The 26142-nt window shown below is 35.5% G+C and overlaps 2 protein-coding genes across 5 annotated transcripts in view; one reads left to right on the top strand and one right to left on the bottom strand.

The window, feature by feature from the left end:
- FANCL (FA complementation group L) overlaps positions 1–5776 on the top strand; it is a 76617-nt gene extending 70841 nt beyond the window's left edge. Inside the window, exons 9-14 of one of the 2 annotated variants that reach the window (XR_004033253.1) lie at positions 1517–1600; positions 1958–2003; positions 2085–2166; positions 3400–3516; positions 3693–3797; positions 4867–4938. Coding sequence is in view for 1 of the 2 variants with exons in the window: in XM_030827032.1 (XP_030682892.1) it covers positions 1517–1600; positions 1958–2003; positions 2085–2166; positions 3400–3516; positions 4867–4938; positions 5233–5268 (437 nt within the window). In the remaining variant the exon portion in view is untranslated. Of the gene's footprint in view, positions 1–1516; positions 1601–1957; positions 2004–2084; positions 2167–3399; positions 3517–3692; positions 3798–4866; positions 4939–5232 lie in introns of those variants that run through there. The other variant, XM_030827032.1, reaches the window with a different exon arrangement.
- The window catches only part of VRK2 (VRK serine/threonine kinase 2), a 115461-nt gene continuing 94480 nt past the window's right edge, over positions 5162–26142 (bottom strand). Inside the window, exons 13-15 of one of the 3 annotated variants that reach the window (XM_030827031.1) lie at positions 24006–24167; positions 10173–10216; positions 5162–5681 (exon numbers count right to left, since the gene is read on the bottom strand). In XM_030827031.1, the coding sequence (XP_030682891.1) occupies positions 10205–10216; positions 24006–24167 (174 nt within the window). In that variant the 3' untranslated portion in view covers positions 5162–5681; positions 10173–10204. The remainder of the gene's footprint in view (positions 5682–10172; positions 10217–24005; positions 24168–26142) is intronic. The other 2 variants (XM_030827030.1, XM_012501214.2) reach the window with 2 other exon arrangements.

Below are 26142 nucleotides of genomic sequence, written 5' to 3'. Positions count from 1 at the left end.
AATACCATAGCTAGTTTTAAGATACCCATTTCTTTCTTTTTTTCTAAATAGATATGTTGTTCAAGGGTATTTTGAAATTCTGATGTGAATCACATCCAAGTTAGCAATTTTTATACTTTATACCTAGGTATAATATAGATTATCTGGGGGGAGAATGTGACATACATGGTATTATGAGAAGAAACTATAGTTGTACAGCAGTTCTACAAATAGTATTGTTACTTTCCTGGTTTCAAAAAGTCTAACCGTGTTTAATATTTGTGAACAAGTAGATACTAAGAATGAAAATATTTTCTTCAAAGAAATGTAGTAATTCATTATTTTCGTGGCCCCATTAAAATAATTATCAGGTTATGATTAAATATACTTATTATATTTCTCATTCAGCATACATAGCCGAGTTTTTAATTCATTCCCTATTTACTTTTTAGCTTCTTTTTTCTCCTCTAGGCATGATTTACTTTCTTAAGACCAAGTTTTGAACGAGTGAATGGAAAAGTTAGTTAATATGCCCATATTAAGTGAAAGTACTGTCTGGAGCCATTACCAGATGACAGTGTTGAGGGCTACTAAGAAATTTGTGTTCATAGTAAATAATGTGTTACCAAATGAAATTATAACTTTTTGTATTTTTGTCTCATTGAATGGCTAGTCATTTTTTTCTATTAATGACCTCTTTTTGCCAGATGTGCAATAACTGCATTTATGTTGATGTCAGCCTTAGTGAAAGGCTTATTCTACAGTGTATGGAATTTATCAAGACATTTTTACCATGAAAATGAAATCCAAATTGATCTTAAGCAGTTACACTATGTACCTTCAAAAAATAGAAGTAAAATTTCTGAAACTTATGCTGTAGTCCAGTACAGTTAAAATGTATAAAAGAACCCAGTGCCAATTTTCCTAGGTCTTACGAAATTAGGTTACTTATCGTTTTGGTTATTAATGAACAATTGCCAATGTGAATGAAATCTTTTGTTAAATTATAAGGGAAAGTTTCACATGCAGCAAAATAATTCAGAAAATGTTTTTATAAATTTTTATAAAACTTGAGTCTTTAATGTTTGTTTTTACCATTTACTGTATTGTTGGTCTTTTTACATTTGGCGATAGTTCTATGAAATGTAAACTTTTTCAGGAAAGCCATGAAAAATAATTTAGATAATTATTTCTTAAACATATGACTTGTGATAATTTTGATATTAAAGACCTGTATCACTCCACAGAACATTTTTATTTAAATTTTAATACAGTTGACCAGAATTGCAATCTAATTAAATATATCAATTTGTTGACTGGCTGAAATTTAAGATCAGATCCCTTCAATGATAATCGTATCAAAATTACTTCTTTTGGTTCAATTATATTTACCATTACATAAAACTACAAAACATTTGGTTAATCTTTCCGTGGGTATACAGTGAAATAGGTAGCCAGACCAACACCTCTTTATTTTTTATTGGCTTGTTTGATGAGCTGTTCTACTTCTAAAAGATTTAATCTTGTTTCATTCTAGGGAATAATGTTTCCATAAATATAGAGGTAGACCCCAGGCATCCTACTATGCTTCCTGAGTGCTTCTTTCTTGGAGCTGACCATGGTATGACATCTGAGATTTAAACGTTTTTTAATAGAGTCATAAAATCCTTGCCTACCATTGTTAAATTATTAGACAATATTAGTATATTAATGGTAGTTTTTATTTTTTGTCTGAGATGGAGTTTTGCTCGTTGCCCAGTATGTAGTGTAATGGCATGATCTCGGTTCACCGCAATAATGATAGTTATTTTAAATGAAAATGTCTCAGCATTCTGAACTGTATAATTGTTTTTTTAACATAATACATATCATTTTGATTTTCTAATCAAGTAGTTAAGAAACATTCTGTATCAAATGTGGCTTTACAAACCAAGAGTAGAGCATGCAATTATTAAACTTTTTTTTTTTTAATCTGAAGTGGTAAAACCCCTGGGAATTAAGCTGAGCAGGAACATACATTTGTGGTAGGTACCTTGGCAATATAATTTTTACTTTTTGGTGATTTTACAAAGTTCACAGCATAATTTTTTTCCCCATGCTTTCAGGGATCCAGAAAACAGTGTGTTACAAAATTTGAAAGATGTTTTAGAAATTGATTTTCCAGCTCGTGCTATCCTGGAAAAATCTGTAAGTTTTATCAGTGCTTTGATATTCCAGACAGTATTGCATAATGAAGTTTAAATGCTTCTCTCAGTGAAAAATGAGGCTGAAAAAGGACGGAATTAGAAAAATATTATAACACAGACTTCTGAACTGCATCAAAAAACTTGTTTACCTTTGATTGGTTGTTAAGTACAATTGTCTCTTGGAACAGGGGGATTGATTTCAGGGCTGCCCACGGATACAAAAATCCACAGACATTAAAGTTCCACAGTTACTCTGCGGGACCCATATATAGAAAAAGTCGGCCCTCTGTATACAGAGATTTCACATAAACACAGGTTCTGCATCTTGTCAGTACTGTATTTTTGATCTGCATTTGGTTAAAAAAAAAATCTGTGTATAAGCAGACCTGTGCAGTTCAAACCCATGTCGTTCAAGGGTCAACTATATACTTTTTTCATGGTCTTCAGTAGTGAAGTCATTAATGACAGACATTTATTAAAAATAAGGGGAAAACTCCAAAGTAGTTAATGAGATGTTTGGCTTTTCTACACAGTCTGTTTATGGATGGCTGAAGTACTGATTAGCTTGATATAAGTGTTTGTGAAGCAGTTATAGTTTCTCAAAATTGAATAGATACCACTGTATTGCAAAAATAATAAACTTAGAATTGATTTTTGACAAGGCTGCTAAGGTTGTAGACTACTAGATGGTAGTGAGTTTTTTTTTCCTTTAGTTACAGAATTGTGCTGTTTAGTAATCACTAGCTAATATCAATTCCTTTCTTTAAACACTATCAGGGACATTATAACAACGTATGATATGGGAAAATTACTGATGCCCAAACATCTTGCCAACCAAAAATGGAATCTCTTTTTTAGCCTAGCTGTGTATATTTGAGTGAAAAAGGGAACACTCTACAATAGCTTTTACTAGGTGTTAAATAGTAATGTAATTATATTTCCCGTAATACAGCAATATAGTCACCTTTATAAAAACTATATTTATAAAACATTCTTCCTGATCTTACCTTGTGTTTTAAACACATAGATGCTTTCATATTCTAAAGTAGTTAGGAGAATTGTAATGTTCCCAACATAAAAGGTAAATGTTGAGGTGATGAGTATCTTAATTATCCTGATGTGATCATTAAACATTGTATACATGTATCAAAATATCACACATACCCTCCCAAATATGTACAACGAATAAGTTAGTGAGACACATATGCTTTTTATAAATATTTTTCTTTTGAAGGATTTTACTATGGATTGTGGAATTTGTTACGCTTATCAACTTGATGGTACCACTCCTGATCAAGTGTGTGATAATTCCCAGTGTGGACAACCTTTCCATCAAATATGTTTATATGAGGTAAAAAATAAAAATATTGTCAAGACTTTTTTCAGCTAACACAACATAGGAAGTATTCTTGGTTTGAAATACACAGAATCTAAAATCTGTTTAGTCAATAGTGATCCTCTCTTTTGCCATTAACTCCTTTTACCAGTTTATTCCAGATGCTTATGTGCTTCATTTCTTTATCACAGTTACTCATGAGTGGAGAAATGTTCTGAAGTATCCAAGAAGGGAGAAAATCTATCCAGAATATATCCATGGACTAGCTTACTGACACACAACAAATTAAACTGATGGTACATTGGAATCTTTCTATAAATTCCTTGTTACCACAATGTAAACTTCATAGATTTACCCAAGGTGGAGGTGGCTGAAAGTGGCAGCAATAAAGTGAAAATGAAATTAGTACTATGTAGTACCTATTACTTTTCAGGCTGCATTTAAGAATAGAATATATCCAGTAATACTACTTTTCATGTTGAGAAGAATGCCTTTTGTGATCTGAGTATCTCACAGCACTCAGGCAGTGCCACTTTATTTACTAATTAATTACTGTGATGTCTACTTTCATTCCTGTCTTTAGTTCTTGGCTTCACCTTTGGGCCTAGTTGATACATGATAAACTGTGTGCAACTATATACAGAACACCTTGCAATTGTATGTTGCCTTTGGTTTCAGTCTTCCTTAATATCACATCTTTACTTTTGTGATTAGAGGTAGCAGTTGGTGCCATCTGTACTTTGCCAATGGAGAACTTAGGCAGAGACATGTATTTACCTTATATAAAATCATGAAATATCAGGTCAAATTACAGAAATACTCTAAGGGAACATGTGCTTTCTTTTGTAATTATGAATATTCATTTAATTTTTAAAAATTCACTAGCTCATGCTTATAATTAATGGGTTGAAAATTAACCCACTGTTAGTGATTAAGACCAGAACTAAGAGGGAAATTTTCAAGAGCCTATAGTATCTTTAACAGCAGGAGTTGTTAATTTGTGATTAACGGATTTAGGGAAAGTCTATGAACGCCAGGAACTTGTATGCATTATTTTTATGTATGTCTACTCTGGGGATAAAGAAAATGCATAATTCTTATCAGATTCTTAAAGGGGCCCATAATCTGGTTATAAACCAGTGGTTTAGGCCTTCAATTCCATGTTGATTTCCTTTGTTATTCAACATATTAATAGTCTGCTATTGGCTCAGGAAATACATCCCTTACTCTTGCAAAACAAACAAAATTAATCTAAGTCTTCTGGAATAAAAACATAATGCACTTAAAAACAAAGGGAATGACATTTGGAGTATCTGTAATTTGTAATCATGCTGACGCTTCTCCTTTATCTTTTAAAATTTGCAGTGGCTGAGAGGACTACAAACTAGTAGACAGAGTTTTAACATCATATTTGGTGAATGTCCATATTGTAGTAAGGTAAGCAAATTGTTAATCACATCTCATAAAATGTGCCTAGCTTTCAGTAATATGTTCTAGAAGATAGATCTATATAGTATATCAGCTTATCTAAAACTTTTGAAACTCATTCTCTGTATTTTTATTTTTCAAATTCTCTGATCAAAAACATTAAACTCCTTTTCTAGATTTCCTAGGTGATCTGAAACTTCAGAAGTGTTTTCCAAACTGTACTATGACACTATTTCTAGTACAAAGCAATTTTATTTTTTAGAGTGTCCACAAACTTTGTTAAAATATGTTCTCTTTTTAAAGCCAATTACCTTAAAAATGTCTGGAAGGAAACACTGAAATAAGAATATAACATTTCGGTGAAGAGCTGGAAACTTAAAAAATTATCAAAAGGAATTTTGATATCTTCAGAGAAAATATAAAGCAAGACATACTAACAGCAAAAGGACAGGTATGATGATGCGATAATAATAAACATCTGCCTTTGTCTCTTCACTAAGAGTAAACTGGGAAATTGTAGGCCAAAGTCCAGTTGAACTTTCTAAGTCTGTGATCCCCGTGCTGACTGTGGAAGTGTATTTATACCAAGGTGGAGATCTTGACTTCTTGAATATATCTGGACTGGTAAAATCTTGATGAGGGTCATAAAATGAGTTTGGGAGTTGTCTATAGCTGATTTTTTGTGGGAAATTGTTTACTTCATTCAAAAGTTCTTGAGACTCTTGATATTTCTGTCTTCTCCTAGTGCTTTCCTATGGAAAAAACACATATATAGTTTGTTAGATGTGAGTTATCCAAGTATTTATTTTGTGTAATGTATAAGAATGCTAAATAAAATGTTACACAAATCAAGTTTTTGCATGTTATTTTTCCTGAGAAGTAATTTTTAGGTAAAGATCTTAAAGATTTACACTTTTTAAGAGTTTATAAACAAACATCCAACAAGCAAATCTGGATATAATTTGAGTGGTTCTTTTAAACCACATGAGTAGGCCATCTCTGAAATAATTTATAATCTAAAAATAGGATAGAATATGAAAACTGAATTTTCCTGGCAAAACCAAAAAAATTGGGCTTAATCTTAAGGGGGTAAGATAGCCATAATTAGAAATATTTTGGTCATTAATGTGATTCTTTACCTTTTGTTTCCATAAAGTGATGTCCACTGTACAGTGGGTAAAGGATGAGGCTGTACACAGCCAAAGAAAACTGCCTCAGGGGTATAGTGTTATGTCTCTTGAAAAGCTACACAGACTAACCAGTATAGACCGAGTAGATATTAATATAAAACAAATTAACTGGTTACTTATGCAAGTTTCGGGAGCTACATCTGTGTTTTCATCATTCCTGTTGGCCAAAGTCCCAGGAATCAGTTTCCTGATCACCACTTAACTGGCTGAAAGTCTAGTTTTTCTGCTTCACTTTGGTGACATCTGGCATGCCCCCTCAGCACCATTTATCAAGTAACTTAGAAGAGGAGAAATTACTTTAAGCTTGTTCACTGTCCATCATTCTCAGAATAGCTACTACCTTCTCAACCTTTAAACTGCCACCCTTCAAACAAACAAACAGCCCTCCCCTTTCTAGATACAGAGTTTTGGAAGTGTCAGAAAGGAGTCCTACATAAAACAAAGGATGTTTTAAAAACTAGCTTTCCTATGAAAAAGAAAGAAATTACTTGAGAGTTAAATGACTCACTTTAGAGTTAAATAACTCATTTTAAACTACTCTTTCTGAGCTAACAAAGTCACATTAATGCAGTTTTTCATAAGTTTGTCTTGCCAGCTTTATTAACTAAAGTCAAAGTAAGTGAATAATTATTCCAGTGGGCCTATAAAGCATAATACAAATAAAAATAATTATGCTATCGTCAAATCATGTATTTCTAAAGGGTAAGGTAGTAAGAGCAGCATTTACATATAGCTCACATGTGGAAGGTTGGGAGATATCTCCACTTAGGTAAGGATAGAAGTCAAGCTACTATAATTTCCAGAATCATCTACTGTGTAATCTATACACAATCTCTCTTGAACATCAGCAAATGACATCATATGGCAAGGCACTCATCAGAGAATTTAACCACCTGTTGTCTTCAGTACACTGAGAGAGTCTGATTGGGATAATCTATAACAGGAGTTGATAAAATTTAGCTTGGCTAGTTGCGTGTTTTGTGAATAAAGTTTTATTGGAACAGAGCCACATCAATTTGTTTATGTATTGTCTATGTGGGCTTTTGCACTACAATGGCATTGTTGAATAGTTCTGACAAAAACTGTATGGAAAGTAAACTGAAAATATTTTATTTTCTTTCTGGCCTTTTAAGAAAAGGTTTGCTGACCCCTGCTCTACGGCATTATTCTTTCTTTGAGTATTAGAAAGCAAACAGATCATCATAACTTGTTAAAATGCAGATCTCATTCAAAAGGTCTAGGAGTATGACCTGAGAGTCTGTATTTCTGAGAAGCTCCAGATGATGCCAATACAGCTGGTTTGCACACCCCACTTTGAGTAGCAAGGGCTCAAGGCAGTGCAATAATCTACTCTGATAGAGCATTGGTTCTCAGCCTGGGATGATTCTGCCCCACAGAGGACATTTAGCAATTTCTGGAGACACTTTGGGTTGTAACAACTAGGCAGAGATACTACTGACACCTAGTAGATAAGTACCAGGAATGATGCGAAACATCCTACACCACAGGACAGCACCCCCACAACAAATAACAGCTCAGCTCCCAAATGTCAATAGTGCAGCTGTCAAGAAACCGTGCATTAGAATAGTTGTTACTAACTTTGCACAACAGAATCAACTGGGAAGCTATGAAAAATATCAACACTACTTCCACTCTGGCCATGAAAATTTGATACCAGACTTCCCTTCTGCTGTGAAAACCCATAAATAAATACAAAACAAAATTAGTCAAAATATATGAAATAACTTAGGGATCTAAAACAAAGCTCAGGAAGGGAAAATAACACAGACCTAAGAAAGGCCACAATTTAAGATTTACTGCAGACTAGATCAAAAAAGCCTGAACAGAAGTTATAAAATGATGAAGTTTAATCACCAGTAAGTTAACTGTTTGCCAGAACTAACCTCAAAACTCTTTAAAGGAATGCAATAAAATCTGGAGTCTAAAGACCACAGCATCCCCAATATTCAGCATACAATAAAACTACTACAAATGAGATGCAGGAAATGTGACCCATAATCAGGAGAAAAAATTAACAGAGATTCAGGGCTGATCCAGATGGTACAATTTATCAAACAAGGACTATAAGACATCTACATAAATATGTTCAAAGAATTAAAGTTGAACATAATTAATGAACAGAGATGGGGGAGGTGGAATCTCAACATACAAAGAAATATACTTGTGGAACTGAAAAATACAAGGTATAACATGAAAAATTCATTGGCTAGGTTTAACAGCTGATTTGACTATCAACTAGAGGTCAGGCAAAAAAAAAAAAACAAAAAAAAAAACACCCAACCTGAGGTACAGCAACATAAAACACTGATTTTAAGAAATAGTTATTTAGCTGCCTATGAAAAAGGTAAAGTATTCTAACATGCATGTATTTGGAACTCAGAGAAATAAGAGGGATTAAGGCATGAAACAAATTGATGAAATCATACAAAACCTTTCCAATTTGAAGACAAATATCAACCCATAGATAAAAGTAGCTCTACGAACCCAAAGCACAATAAACAAAAGACAGCCATCCTTACAAAACCAAAAATAACAAGCAAATCTTGAAAGCCACAGAAAGAAATACATTATAAATGGGCCAATAAGAATAACTGCTAACTTCTTAGCAGAAAAAAACCAGACCTATGAACATGGAAACATCCTTTTTAAAGTTCTTAAAGAAAAGATTCTATATTCAATGAAGCTTTCAAAATCAAAGTGAGGGGCATCCAGTTATAGACAAGAAAGGGTAAGCATCCCACCTTATTCTATTAATTAAAGAGTGGACAAAAAGCGCCTATCAATCAAAACACTATGAAAATTCTAAAAATGACCCTCCCTTGAGTCTCCACCCGCCATGTACTTTAGTACCTCCTATTACCCCAGCCTGGGCCATAAAAGCCTGGCAGTCTGGAAACAGCAATATGCACAGACTGGAAAAAAAAAAAAACATGAAAAACATGCTCTATCTAACCAATAGCCCTGGGGGAGGACAGGTCTACAGGACAGAATCCTTTTATACCTGCTGTACCCTAGGTGAACACCATGAAAGAAGCTGCACCTTACTTCTCTCCAGGTGCTGTGGAAACAGGGCGGCAGGGGGGGATGGGGGGTGGTGAGGGTGGGGTGAAGAGGGAGGGTACAGTCCTGTTGAGTATCATCACCCTACACTAACCAGAGAGCACACCTACCCTTCCTCCATCAAGCACTGTGGAGACGGGTAGAGCCCTATTGACCGTCCTCAAACTAACAAGGTAATACCCTATCCCACTGGGTGTTAGGGAAATTGTGAGATAGAGCTCTGACAACCTTTCCCAGCCTGTACTACTGAGGTGGTCCCCGTTCCTTCCCACCAGGAGACTACCAAAACTGTAAGGCAGAGCCATATAGCCTGTTCCTCCCTACACTAACACGGGCAGATGTGGTGCCTGTCTTCCTCCCCACCAGACACTGTAGAGACCGTAGTAGAGTCCTACCAACCTTCTCCACCTTGCACTGAGCAAACATCAGAGCAACAGCAACCCTCCACGCTGGCCTCAGAAACTGGAGAGGCGCTTGCCCTTTTGACCATGCCTGCTGTGCATTAAACAGCAAAGAGTTGGCATCACACATCTCCCTAACTAGAAAGCTCTGTTCTCAGTAATTGATATAACTACTAGAGTGAAAATCAGCAGGAATATAAAATAAATTAGTAACATCACAAGATAATGGGATCTAGCTGATATTTATAGACTACTTCACCCCCAAACAAGAAAATACATGTTCTTTTCGACTGCAACTGGAAGATTCAACCAGGCAGACCGTCATATCCTATCCATAAAACAAACCCTAACAAATTTATATTGTTAGACCATCATATAATTAAACTAGAAATCAATAACTGAAAAAAAAATCTTCAGATACTTGGAAATTAACACATTTCTAAATAAGGTATTAAAAGTCTCAAGGGGAAATATAAAATATTTTGAACTGAACAACATTGAAATGTATAAATATTTACAGGATGCAGTACAAACAGGGTTTAGCAGGACATTTATAGCATGGAATACTTACGTTAGAAAAAATAGTGGGTTCAAATCAATAGCCTAAGCTTCTACCTAAACTGGAAAAAAGGGAAGAAAATACACCAAGATCAAGCTGAAGGAAAGAAATAATAGGAAAATCTCCAAATGCTTTAAAATTTAAAGACCCCTTTAAATGGGTCAAAGAGACCCCAGGAAAATTAAAAAATACATTGAACTGAATGGAAATGAAAATACAACATATCAAAACATGGGACATAGCTAATGTCATGCTAGAAGGGAAATTTATAATACTAAATACTTGTATTAGAAAAGACAGAAAGTCCCAATTTAACAATCTGCACCCCAAGAAATTATAAAAAGAAATGACAAGTATGTGACATGATGGATTTGTTAATTAGTATGAGTTAAGCATCCCACAATGTAGACATATATCAAAGCATCACATTGTACCCCATAGATATATATAATTATGTTTGTTAAAAAAAGAATTAAAATCCAAAGCAAGCAGAAAGAAACAAATTAGAGCAGAAATCAGTAACATTGGCAATTAAAAAATACAGAATGATCAATCAAAAGCTGGTTCTGAGACATGACCAATAAGAATGACAAACTAGCAAAACTAACAGAGAAAGAAAACACAAACTACCAGTATCTGGGAAGAAACAAGTATCACTACAGACCCCACAGGCATTTAAGGGATTTGAGTAAAGGAATACTATGAATAATTACACCAACAAAAATTTGATAGCTCAGATGAAATGGACCAATTCCTGGAAAAATCACAAATTACCAAAACTAAAGATGAAATAATAAAAATCCAAGAGATAAATAGTTGTGACAAGAGTCCATATGACCTGCAAAACCTAAATTTTTTACCATCTGGCTCTTTACAGAAAAGTTTGCCTACTCTTGAAATAAAGATCTGAATAGTCTTACTAAAGAAACTGAATTCATAGCTAAAAAGGAAATCTCCAGACCCAGATGGTTTCACTAGAGAATTCTGCAAAACGTGGGAAAAAAAAAAAAAAAAACAAACAATATCAATTCTATACATTTTCTTCCAGAAATTAAGAGGAAGAAGGCTTCTCAACTCATAAGGTCACCATTACCCTGATACCAAAACCAACAAAAACAGTAGAATAAAAGATAACAACAGACATCAGCTCTCATGAACACAGATGTAAAACTCCTCATTAAAATACTAGCAAATTAAATCCAGCAACCTATAAAAAGAATAATATACAATGACGAAGTGGGGTTGATTCAGAGAATGGGAGACTGGTTCAATATTCAACCACAAACCAGTGTCATCCACCATGGTAACAGTCTAAAGAAGAAAAATCACATGATCATATTAATTGACACAGAAAGAGCATTTGACAATATTCAGCACCTAGTCATGATGAAAACTCTTAGTACATTAGAAATGGAGGGGAGCTTCCTCAACTTTATAGAGAACATCTATAAAAATGTCTACAGCTAACCTACTAAATAGTGAATGGCCAAAAACTGGAAAGAAACCAAATATTCTTCAATGGTATATCCATACTTCAGATTACTACTGAGCAATAAAAAGGAATGAACTGCTCACGTACACAAAACTTGGATAGATCTCAAGGGCATGATGACGAATGAAACAAAGCCATTCTCAACAAGTTACATAGGATTTGATTTATATGGTACACTCAAAATGATAAAATTATAGTGATGCAGAATAAACCCACTGCTTTCAGAGGATTAAGATTGGGAAGAGGGTGTCACTATAGCATGAGCAATTCCTACATGGTCATGGAACAGGTCTGTAGGATAATTGTGGTGGTTACTCCATACATGTAATAAAATATCTAAGGAACACAGACATGCACGAGTACATGTCAAAATTGGTGATATCCTAATAAGGTCTGTATTTTATGGTAGTATATGAATGTCAATTTCCTGCTTTGTAAAATTATATTATGGTTATGTAAAATGTTTTCATTTGCAGGAGTTGCGTGAAAGGGTAGGTAAGGGTATATGGAGGCTGTATGTATTTTTACAATTTCAGAGTCTACAATTACTTCAAAATAAACTGTTAAAAAAAGAAATGCAGAAATAAAATATAAATCCACCACTACAAAAAAAAAAAAAGTGAAGGTGAAATACAAATATTTTCAGACAGACAAGACGTGACAGAATTCGATTCCAGGAAATACACAGTACAATAAATGTTAAAGGAATTTGTTCAGGCTGAAGAGAAATGATACCAAACTAAGATCTATTGAAGGAATAAAGAATTTCAGTAACTGTCAATATTGGGATATGTTAAGACTTTTTTTTCCTTTCTTAATTTTTTTAAAATGAAAAATGGCTCCTTAAAGCAACAATAACAATGCATTCTGAAATATATTACACATGCAAAAGCAAAATGTATAACAACAATAGCACAAAGGATGAGGGATAAAGGGAAGTATACATTTGTAAGGTTCTTAAACATTAAGTCAAGATAGAATGTAATATGATCAGTTAAATGTGCACATGGTAACTTCTAGAGCCATGCTGTCTAATATGACTTGAGCACTTGAAATATGGCTAGTTATAACTGAGATGTGCTATTACTATAAAATAGACACCAAATTTTGAAGACTTTATAGAAAAAGATGTAAAATATCTCAGTAATATTATTCTGATTATACCATTGTGGATACTGGTTTAATCAGAGGATGTTATTAAAATAGATTCTACCTGTTTCTTTTTACTTTTTGATCTGTGGTTAGTAGAATTTTTTAAATTGCATATGTGGCTTGCATTATATTTCTGTTAGGCAGGATTGTTCTGAGCAGGGATTTGCAAACTTGCTTTGTAAAATGCCTGAGAGTAAATATTTTAGGCTTTTTTGATCATACAGTCTCTGTTGCAGTTAGCTCTGCCACTATGGAACAAAAGCAATCAAATACAATATGTAAGGAATGAGTATGGCTATGTTCCAATAAAACTATTTACAAAAATCGGTGGTTGGCTGAATTTGGCCCATAGGCTATGGAGCTGACTGACCCCTTGCTCTAGAGTGACCACCAAAAAAAAAGAACAAGCATAGAAGCATAGTTTAAAAAAAATTCTCAATTAGTCCAAAATAAAGCAGGAGGGAAGTAAAAAGGGACAAAGAACACATGGGGCAAAAAGAAAGCAAATTGCTTAATGGTAGATTAAACCCAGCTGTATCAATAGTTACCTCAAATGGAAATGCAGCAAATATAGTTACATGAAATAGAAACGGAGCAAATAAAAGATAGTGTTTGCCAGATTTTATAAAATAGCAAGACTCAACTATATGCTAGTTACAAAAGCCACAGATAAAAAGACACAGGTGGATTAAACAAAGGATGGAAATGGATACAATGTATAAATATTAATCATAGGAAGCCTGGAATTGTTAAAAGTCAGATGAAGTAGAATTCAAGATAGAGTATTTAATAGATATAAAGTAAGATATTTCAGAATGATGAACAGGACAGTTAACCAAGAACATGTAACTACTAAATCTGCATATACCTAATAACAGCATCAAAATCTATGAAGCAAAAATGTATAGAAGAGACAAATGGATAAATTCACAATTACAGTTGGGGATTGTAACATTCCTTTGTCATTAAATGATAAAACAAGACGACAAATTAAAACAGTAAATATATAAGATTTGAACAGTATTAAACAACTTAACCCCAAACTTCATAAGTATACAAGGAAAATTCACTAAACTAGGCCTTTTCCTGGGTGACAAAATAAGTTTCAGTGAATTTTAAAAGATTGTAATAATACAGGATGTGTTCTGATGACAACAAAATTAAATTAGAAATCAATAACAAAAAAGATACCCAGTAAACCTTAAAAATACTTAGGAATTAAACAACATACTAATAAATAATCCATGGGTCAAATCAATCAAGGGACATTAGAAAATATATTGAACTGAATAATAATGAAAACACAACATATCAAAATTTGTGAAATACAGCCAAAGCACAGCTTACATATTTACAGGTTTAACTATATACATTAGAAAAAAAACGAAGGAAAAAATTAGTGATTTAAACTTTCACCTTATGAAGCTTGAAAGAATAAACGCAAAATAAGTAGAATTAAGGAAATGATAAAGAATTAGTGAAATAGAAAACATATCAATGGTAGGTTTTTTTAAAAAATCAACAAAACCAAAGTTCGTCTTTGAAAAAAAAAAACAAAAAAAAAACCAAAGCTGGTCTTTGAGAAGATCAATGAAAATGATAAGCTCTTAGCTAGACTATTAAGAAAAAGAGAAAGGAAGATGGCCGAATAGGAACAGCTCTGGTCTACAGCTCCCAGCATGAGCCACACAGAAGACTGGTGATTTCTGCATTTTCCTTTGAGGTACCGGGTTCATATCATTAGGGAATGCCAAACAGTGGGTGCAGGACAATCGGTGCAGCGCACTGTGCGCGAGCCGAAGCAGGGTGAGGCATTGCCTCACTCCGGAGGCGCAAGGGGTCAGGGAGTTCCCTTTCCTAGTCAAAGAAAGGGGTAACAGACGGCACCTGGAAAATCAGGTCAGTCCCACCCTAATACTGCGCTTTTCCAACGGGCTTGGAAAACGGCACACCAGGAGATTGTGTCCCGCACCTGGCTGGGAGGGTCCTATGCCCACGGAGTCTCGCTGATTGCTAGCACAGCAGTCTGAGATAAAACTGCAAGGCAGCAGCGAGGCTGGGGGAGGGGTGCCCGCCATTGCCCAGGCTTGCTTAGGTAAACAAAGCAGCCAGGAAGCTCGAACTGGGTGGAGCCCACCACAGCTCAAGGAGGCCTGCCTGCCTTTGTAGGCTCCACCTCTGGGGGCAGGGCACAGACAAACAAAAAGTCAGCAGGAACCTCCACAGACTTAAATGTCCCTGTCTGACTGACAGCTTTGAAGAGAGTAGTGGTTCTCCCAGCACGCAGCTGGAGATCTGAGAACAGACAGACTGCCTCCCAAAGTGGGTCCCTCACCCCTGAGCAGCCTAACTGGGAGGCATCCCCCCCAGTAGGGACAGACTGACACCTCACTCGGCCAGGTACTCCTCTGAGACAAAACTTCCAGAGGAACTATCAGACAGCTGAATTTGTGGTCTCACAAAAATCCGCTGTTCTGCAGCCACCGCTGCTGACACCCAGCCAAACAGGGTCTGGAGTGGACCTCTAGCAAACTCCAACAGACCTGCAGCTGAGGGTCCTGTCTGGTAGAAGGAAAACTAACAAACAGAAAGGACATCCACACCAAAAACCCATCTGTACATCACCATCATCAAAGACCAAAAGTAGATAAAACCACAAAGATGGGGAAAAAACAGCAGAAAAACTGGAAACTCTAAAAAGCAGAGCACCTCTCCTCCTCCAAAGGAACGTAGTTCCTCACCAGCAACGGAACAAAGCTGGACGAAGAATAACTTTGACGAGTTGAGAGAAGAAGGCTTCAGACGATCAAACTACTCTGAGCTATGGGAGGAAATTCAAAACAATAGCAAAGAAGTTAAAAACTTTGAAAAAAAATTAGACAAATGGATAACTAGAATAACCAATGGACAGAAGGGCTTAAAGAAGCTGATGGAGCTGAAAGCGAAGTTTTGAGAACTACGCGAAGATTGCAGAAGCCTCGGTAGCCGATGCAATCAACTGGAAGAAAGGGTATCGCTGATGGAAGATGAAATGAATGAAATGAAGTGAGAAGGGAAGTTTAGAGACAAAAGAATAAAAAGAAACGAACAAAGCCTCTAAGAAATTTGGGACTATGTGAAAAGACCAAACCTACGTCTGATTGGTGTACCTGAAAATGAGGGGGAGAATGGAACCAAGTTGGAAAACACTCTGCAAGATATTATCCAGGAGAACTTCCCCAATCTAGCAAGGCAGGCCAACATTCAGATTCAGGAAATACAGAGAATGCCACAAAGATACTCCTCGAGAAGAGCAACTCCAAGACACATAATTGTCAGATTCACCAAAGTTGAAATGAAGGAAAAAATGTTAAGGGCGGCCAGAGAGAAAGGTCGGGTTACCCACAAAGGGAAGCCCATCAGACTAACAGCTGATCTCTCGGCAGAAACTCTACAAGCCAGAAGAGAGTGGGGGCCAATATTCAACATTCTTAAAGAATTTTCAACCCAGAATTTCATATCCAGCCAAACTAAGCTTCCTAAGTGAAGGAGAAATAAAATACTTTACAGACAAGCAAATGCTGAGTGATTTTGTCACCACAAGGCCTGCCCTAAAAGAGCTCCTGAAGGAAGCACTAAACATGGAAAGGAACAACCGGTACCAGCCACTGCAAAAACATGCCAAATTGTAAAGACCATCAAGGCTAGGAAGAAACTGCATCAACCAATGAGCAAAATAACCAACTAACATCATAATGACAGGATCAAATTCACACATAACAATATTAACTTTAAATGTAAATGGGCTAAATACTCCAATTAAAAGACACAGACTGGCAAATTGGATAAGGAGTCAAGACCCATCAGTGTGCTGTATCCAGGAAACCCATCTCACATGCAGAGACACACATAGACTCAAAATAAAGGGATGGAGGAAGATCTATCAAGCAAATGGAAAACAAAAAAAGGCAGGGGTTGCAATCCTAGTCTCTGATAAAGTAGACTTTAAACCAACAAAGATCAAAAGAGACAAAGAAGGCCATTACACAATGGTAAAGGAATCAATTCAACAAGAAGAGCTAACTATCCTAAATACATATGCACCCAACACAGGAGCACCCAGATTCATAAAGCAAGTCCTGAGTGACCTACAAAGGGACTTAAACTCCCACACAATAATAATGGGAGATTTTAACACCCCATTGTCAACATTAGACAGATCAATGAGACAGAAAGTCAACAAGGATATCCAGGAATTGAACTCAGCTCTGCACAAAGTGGACCTAATAGACATCTACAGAACTCTCCACCCCAAATCAACAGAATATACATTTTTTTCAGCACCACACCACACCTATTCCAAAACTGACCACATAGTTGGAAGTAAAGCACCCCTCAGCAAATGTAAAAGAACAGAAATTATAACAAACTGTCTCTCAGATCACAGTGCAATCAAACTAGAACTCAGGATTAAGAAACTCACTCAAAACCACTCAACTACATGGAAACTGAACAACCTGCTCCTGAATGACTACTGGGTACATAATGAAATGAAGACAGAAATAAAGATGTTCTTTGAAACCAACGAGAACAAAGACACAACATACCAGAATCTCTGGGACACATTCAAAGCAGTGTGTCGAGGGAAATTTATGGCACTAAATGCCCAAAAGAGAAAGCGGAAAGTTCCAAAATTGACACCCTAACATCACAATTAAAAGAACTAGAAAAGCAAGAGCAAACACATTCAAAAGCTAACAGAAGGCTAGAAACAACTAAAATCAGTGCAGAACTGCAGGAAATAGAGATACAAAAAACCCTTCAAAAAATTAATGAATCCAGGAGCTGGTTTTTTGAAAAGATCAACAAAATTGATAGACCACTGGCAAGACTAATAAAGAAGAAAAGAGAGAAGAATCAAATAGATACAATAAAAAATGAAAAAGGGGATATCACCACCGATCCCACAGAAATACAATCTACCATCAGAGAATACTACAAACACCTCTACGCAAATAAACTAGAAAATCTAGAAGACATGTATAAATTCCTCGACAAATATACCCTGCCAAGACTAAACCAGGAAGAAGTTGAATCTCTGAATAGACCAATAACAGGCTCTGAAATTGTGGCAATAATCAATAGCTTATCAACCAAAAAGAGTCCAGGACCTGATGGATTCACAGCCGAATTCTACCAGAGGTACAAGGAGGAACTGGTACCATTCCTTCTGAAACTATTCCAATCAATAGAAAAAGAGGGAATCCTCCCTAACTCATTTTATGAGGTCAGCATCATCCTGATACCAAAGCCTGGCAGAGACATAACCAAAAAAGAGAATTTCAGACCAATATCCTTGATGAACATTGATGCAAAAATCCTCAATAAAATACTGGCAAACTGAATCCAGCAGCACATCAAAAAGCTTATCCACCAAGATCAAGTTGGCTTCATCCCTGGGATGCAAGGCTGGTTCAACATACGCAAACCAACAAATGTATTCCATCATATAAACAGATGCAATGACAAAAACCACATGATTATCTCAAGAGATGAAGAAAAGGCCTTCAACAAAATTCAACAGCCCTTCATGCTCATGGGTTGGAAGAATCAATATTGTCAAAATGGCCATACTGCCAAAGGTAATTTATAGATTCAATGCCATCCCCATCAAGCTACCAATGACTTTCTTCACAGAATTGGAAAAAACTACTTTAAAGTTCATATGGAACCAAAAAAGAGCCCACATCGCCAAGTCAATCCTAAGCCAAAAGAACAAAGCTGGAGGCATCACACTACCTGACTTCAAACTATACTACAAGGCTACAGTAACCAAAACAGCATGGTACTGGTACCACAACAGAGACATAGATCAATGGAACAGAACAGAGCCCTCAGAAATAATGCCGCATATCTACAACTATCTGATCTTTGACAAACCTGACAAAAACAAGCAATGGGGAAAGGATTCCCTATTTAATAAATGGTGCTGGGAAAACTGGCTAGCCATATGTAGAAAGCTGAAACTGATCCCTTCCTTACACCTTATACAAATATTAATTCAAGATAGATTAAAGACTTACATGTTAGACCTAAAACCATAAAAACCCTAGAAGAAAACCTAGGCAATACTATTCAGGACATAGGCATGGGCAAGGACTTCATGTCTAAAACACCAAAAGCAATGGCAACAAAAGCCAAAATTGACAAATGGGATCTAATTAAACTAAAGAGCTTCTGCACAGCAAAAGAAACTACCATCAGAGTGAACAGGCAACCTAGAGAATGCGAGTAAATTTTTGCAAACTACTCATCTGACAAAGGGCTAATATCCAGAATCCACAATGAACTCAAACAAATTTACAAGAAAAAACAAACAGCCCCATCAAAAAGTGGGCAAAGGACATGAACAGACACTTCTCAAAAGAAGACATTTATGCAGCCAAAAAACAGATGAAAAAATGCTCATCATCACTGGCCATCAGAGAAATGCAAATCAAAACCACAATGAGATACCATCTCACACCAGTTAGAATGGCCATCATTAAAAAGTCAGGAAACAACAGGTGCTGGAGAGGATGTGGAGAAATAGGAACATTTTTACACTGTTGGTGGGACTGTAAACTAGTTCAACCATTGTGGAAGTCAGTGTGGCGATTCCTCAGGGATCTAGAACTAGAAATACCATTTGACCCAGCCATCCCATTACTAGGTATATACCCAAAGGACTATAAATCATGCTGCTATAAAGACACATGCACACGTATGTTTATTGCAGCACTATTCACAACAGCAAAGAGTTGGAACCAACCCAAATGTCCAACAACGATAGACTGGATTAAGAAAATGTGGCACATATACACCATGGAATACTATGCAGCCATAAAAAATGATGAGTTCATGTCCTTTATAGGGACATGGATGAAACTGGAAACCATCATTCTCAGTAAACTATCGCAAGGACAAAAAGCCAAACACCGCATGTTCTCACTCATAGGTGGGAATTGAACAATGAGAACTCATGGACACAGGAAGGGGAACATCACACTCCGGGGACTGTTGTGGGGTCGGGGGAGGGGGGAGGGACAGCATTAGGAGATATACCTAATGCTAAATGACGAGTTAATGGGTGCAGCAAACCAACATGGCACATGGATACATATGTAACAAACCTGCACATTGTGCACATGTACCCTAAAACCTAAAGTATAATAATAAAATACAAAAAAGAAAAAAGAAAAAAAAAAAAGAAAAAGAGAAAGAAACCAAAAAGTTACCACTATCAGGACTGAAAGAGGGGACATCAATATAGATATTGGTGATGGTAAAGGGATAATAAAGGATATCCTAACAGTGCTGATAAATTTGAAAACTTAGATGAGATGGGCAAATTCTTTGAAAAATACAAATATAAAACTGACACAAGAAGAAAAAAAACCTAATGATCACTCTATATATTATAGAAAGTAAATATGCAGTTAAAAAATTTCCTACAACAAATTAGCAGCCCTGATGGTTTTCTTGCTAAATTCTATCCAACATTTAAGAAAGGTAAATCTTACAAAAACATTTTCTGAAAACAGAGGGGAACACTTCCAACTGGTATAATTCATAATGACCCTGAAAACAAAACCATACAAGGATATTATGAGAAAAGAAAATTACAGCTGCTCTATGAAGTAGCCATCCTTTTATTACTTTACTTTCTTAATAAACTTGCTTTCACTTTGCAAAAAAAAAAAGAAATGAAAAGAAAAAGAAAGAAAATTACAGACCAGTATCTGTCATCAGTCTAGGTATAAAAACCTTCCATGGAACTGAAATTCAGCAAACAGTATTCAGCAGGAAAACACATCATGCCTAACTGGGGGTTTATCCCAGAAATAAAAGGTTGATTTAACATTTAAAAATCAATGTAATTCATCGTACTAGTAAAGGGAAAAAATCATATGATCATCTCAAGAGATCTCAAAACAGTATTTAATATTCATTATTTACATTTATTTTTCAACAAATATGGTGAAATTTCCTCAGCCTGATAAAGGGTATTTAGAAAAAAACAGGTAACTTAATGGTGAAAGAATGAATGCATTCCCCCTAAGATCAGGAACAAAGCAAGGATGGCCACTGTCACAACTTCTATTCAACCTAATACTAGAGCTGCTAGCAGGTGTAATAAGACAACGATAAAAAATAAATAAAAGGCATATATTGGAAAGGAAGAGGTAAAACTGTCTCTATTCATAGACATCATTAACTGTGTAGAAAGTCCTAAGAATCTATTTAAAAAATAATAAAACCTATTGGAATAAGTACATTTAGAAAGATCCCAAGACACACGATTATATTGTATATCAAATATAATTGATATAGAAATAGAAAATAAATTCTATTTCTATATACCAACAACAAATAACTGGAATATGAAATTTTGAAAATTACTACTTAAAATGGGATCAAAAATATTTAAGATCATTTTAATGGAAGATGTATAGACATCTACACTAAAAACTACAAAACACTGTTGAGAGAAGTTAAAGAAAATCCACATAAATGCAGAGAAGTTCCACATAAATGCAGAGAAGTACCAGGTTTATGCACTAGAGGAGTTGACATTGTTGGGATGCCAGTTCTCCATAAACTCATCTTTAGACTTAACGTACTCCCAATCAAAATCCCATTGTGCATTTTTTGGTGGAAACTAACAAGCTGCTTCTTAAATTTTATGGAGGAGACTAGGACCTAAAATGGCCAATACATTTTTGAAAGAAAATAAAAGGATTAAAGAACTATTCTAATTTCAGAGCTTGCTGTAAAGCGACAGTAACTGATGCAGTGTGGTGTTGGTGTAAGGAGAGACAAGTAGAATAGAAGAAAATAGAGCCCAGAAATAGGCCCACACTTACAGTTAGTGACTTTTGAAAAGGGCTCCAAAGAAATTCATTAGGAACATCTTTTCAATAAATGATGGTGCAAACTATATGAAAAAGAGAACCTCAACCTCCACCTCACACAATACACATGAATTGATTTGAGATGGCTCATAGAACCAACAATGAAAGCTAAAACCATGAGCCTTGTATAAAAATATATAGCAAAATAACTTTGTGACCTTGAGGTAGGCAAAGGTTTCTTAGGTATCTTTACAGAAAAACAAACAAACAAAAAAACTATTAAAGACTGATAAATTGAACTTTAAATAAAAAAAAATATAAAAAGCTTCTGCACATCCTAAGATACTATGAATTAAATGATTAGGCAGGCCACATGCTAGGAGAGGATATCCGTAATACAGATATCTGATAAGGACTTCTGTGGCTTAACAATAAAAAGACAAATATCCAAATAAAAATTAGAACACTCGAAGAAGAAACTTTATAAGAACAGATATATGAATGGTCGGTAAAAACATGTGAAAGTGCTCAAACTTAATTAGACATCAGGTGAATAATTGGAAACACAATAATACACTAATACACACGTTAGAATGGCTAAAATTAAAAAGAGTGACAATACCAAATACTGGGGAGGACGTGGAATGGCCAGAACTCTTGTACATTACTGGTGGGAATATAGAATGATACTTAAGAACTTTTTGTCAGCTCTTTATAAAATTAAACATACACCTGCCCTACGACCCAGCAATTCTACATCTCAGGAGAAATGAAACACGTCCATTGAAGGATTTGTGCCAGAATGTTTGTAGCAACTATATTCATGGTGGCCAGAAATGAGTAGTAGCCCAAATGTCCATTAATAGGAGAATGGACTTGTGAATTATGATGTAGTTATACAACAGACATGTGAACTATGATATAGTTATACAATGGAGTACTATTCAGCAATGGAAAACACAAATTACTAATACATGCATGAACATGGATAAATCTCAAAAAACACACTGAGTGAAAGAAACCAGGCCCAAATAAATGCATACTATATGACTGCATGTTTATGAAATTCTAGAAGAGGCAAATCTAATCTAGTGATGAGAATCAAAATGGCAGAACATTCCCTGGGGGAAGAGGACTGACTGGGGAAAAGAACCAAGACTTCCCAAAGTGATAAAATCTATATATACATATCTCATTGCCACCACAGCCAAAAAAGAATCAATTTCTTTGCATCAGTATTTTCGTAGTGCCTCCCTATCCCTGTACACCAGGTGATTTTGGTGGACTTAAGTAAGGGTTGAAAAAGAATCTCTCAACTAGAGATTTTTAGAATCTCTTAAGTTTTGTCACCAAGCACGATTTGTCTTTAATTTTACAAATAGGAACTAAAATATGCCTAAGTGAAGTAGTTCCTTACGTAAATTTAAAATGAAACAACAAATAATGCCACTATTTTATACTCGAAAGAATGTAAAAGATTGCTATTAGTACTAAAAAAAAAAAGCATTTCTGTCTCTGGATAAACTTGTAGGCTTGCTGGCTGGCTGAAGAATGCATAAGTACTATGCTTCTAATTTTTGCCTCGGCTGTCAAGAAGTTCAGAGCCAAATTCAGTGCTCAGTTTAGTGATTAACATCCCAGCTGTCTGATACATCAATTTTTCTTGGGGTAGGGTATACAAGGTGGGGTATTAAATTATCCTGTTTCATACTGTAAACTACCTCAAATCATTTGGGGGAAATGATAGTGTATAAATCATATAAAATGTTGGTCATTTTGACAAAATTAAATATTTTTTCACTTCAGATAATAAATACATTGTATGCTCCTTGTTGTCAAAAAAGGTTAGATTAGGGAGGATTTTTGCTGTTACTTGAATGAGTCATCTGCTAAAGGTGAGTCACTCTCCGCCCAAATGATTGAGTGATGTAAAAAATACATTTTAAAATACAACCACATTGACAGGGAAACACTTCACTTATATTTGATTATAAGGGTGAGACTTGAGGAACCAATGTAGAAGTATAGAATACATTGAGTCCCTAAATGGATCATAGATGGCAAAAGAAATTTAAGTGCACTTCATTACATTCTTAGAATAAAGAAATCAGATCTGTATGCAAATGTGCTTACTGCTATTCTGTTTCTATGATAACTGGTGTTGGCCGCTTTAATTTTATCAGCTGGCTAGGATATTTTCTGTCCCTTCTCATTTAACAAAACCATACAACCTTGGCCCTCAGGAGAAAATAAGATATTTTTATTCCCAAAGGGCATATTCTAATGTAACATTAAGTTAGAAAAAACACACACAAACAACCCTCTCACCTGAGCTGCTTCATTGTTCATCCATCCAATCAGTTTCTCCTCTTTTTGCACTTCTTTCCATGTTGCACAGGACTCAGTGCTTCTCTCACTGTGGACTTTTTTTTCGATTAACCTATTGTGTGCCTTGTTGACCTGCTTTGTTGCAGCCTTTTGTGAATCAACCTGTTGTATAGAGTAAGTAATAATATATAATGAAAACTTTTGGTATTTCTTTAAAAAATGCATATATGTCCAGATTCTGAAAAATTCTAAACTTGCCAAGCTTTAAAAAAGGCAACAAAGAGGAAAGCAGCAAATGGACATTACAGAAAAACTATAGTCGTTGGCAAGATCCAGACCCTTTCTCATCAATGGGACAAAACCAATTAAAATTAGTGTCACTGTATGCACACGTATGTTTACTGAGGCAGTATTCACAATAGTAAAGACTTGGAACCAACCCAAATGTCCATCAATGATAGCTAGATTAAGAGAATGTGTCACATATACACCATGGAATACTATGCAGCCATAAAAAAGGATGAGTTCATGTCCTTTGTAGGGACATGGATGAAGCTGGAAACTGAGCAAATTATCCCAAGGACAGAAAACCAAACACCGCATGTTCTCACTCATAGGTGGGAATTGAACAAAGAGAACACATGGACACAGGGTGGGGAACAACACACACCGGAGCCTGTCATGGGGTGGGGGAAGGGGGAGGGATAGCATTAGGAGAAATACCTAATGTAAATGATGAGTTAATGGGTGCAGCACACCAACATGGCACATGTATACATATGTAATAAACCTGCAGGTTGTGCAAATGTACCCTAGAACTTAAAGTATAATAAAAAAATAAAATAAAAAATAAAATTAGTGTCACCGTTAGGTACTCTTTAGAAATTATCTCTACAGATAACCTGCTTACTGAAAACAACATTTTTAGAGAAAATTGTCACATTTTAAAACTGCACATGAATTCATTATTAACCTTTGCTGGGAGTGTATCCAGTATATCTTTGTAGTTTAAATTCTTATTAATTAAAATCTTAGTTTTCTATCATTGAAGAGAGCCTAATAAATGTGAATATATAAAAGGAGCTTGTGATGTTGCTTACATTTTTGTGCAGGTAGTTTAACCTTTGAGCAAGATGAATAACAGTTCATGTCATCAAATACTGTGTACCGGTATCAGAGATTAAGTTCTACAACAAGCTTGCTGTCTCTAAGGTTTCTTTTTCACACCATGGTGATATCTGGGGGATGCCTGACGTCAATAACCTTGAAGTAGACTCAGAAATAGAAGGGCAGAACCCACGACACTGTTAGAAGATTGAAAGCTACAGCAAAGGTCCTTATATGAAGTATTTGTTCAGCAGCTTCATGTTTATAGCAGCTGAAAGTGCCATCACCTTTTTTTCATGAGTTAAACAAGGGGCAGAAGATAGGAACAGCACAAAGGGGAAATAGTGGAGTAGCCAGTGCCAAAATAGAGAATGAATTACATTGGCTGGGCAAGCAGAGCTTTAATTTGTAGTCTCTCAATTTTTAGCTTTTATCGCCCAGTGTGTTCACTCCTTCCCTTTAAAATATGCTGGTGTTTTGTGGCTAAGCCTAAATTGTCACACCACCACTCTATTCTACCATCCTCCAGGATCCCAGCTCAAAACCACTGCCTTTCAGTAACCTGAAAGTTGGAAATGTTTCTTAATCATGCAGGGATTCTTTATTTTCACCACTCAACCCTCCCAAACTACTGGGAAAATTTATGTCACCATCTTCTGAGCCACTTTCTGCTGAAGTCATCTTGGTAATAAATGTACCTGATACCATTACTGTGAAACAAAGGGTCTCCAATGGTTCTTGCATACTGTTTTATCCTATTAAAACATTGGCTTATCAATCATTGTGAAAATGTGTTCCATGTTATAAAGGGTGAGATTTGCCCTCCCAGCTTTATTGAGATATAATTGACAATAAAAATTATATATAAGGTATACAATGTGACGTTTTGATACATGTATACATTGTGAAATGAATACAACAATCAAGTTACTAACACATCACCTCACGTTAGTCACCATTTTTTTGTGTGAGAATACTTAAGATCTACTTTCTTAGCAGATTTCAAGAATACAATACAGTATTACTAACT

The sequence above is a fragment of the Nomascus leucogenys genome, chromosome 14, assembly GCF_006542625.1.
Source record: "Nomascus leucogenys isolate Asia chromosome 14, Asia_NLE_v1, whole genome shotgun sequence".
Lineage (NCBI taxonomy): Eukaryota > Metazoa > Chordata > Mammalia > Primates > Hylobatidae > Nomascus > Nomascus leucogenys.
This window is presented reverse-complemented; position numbering and strand designations above follow the sequence as displayed.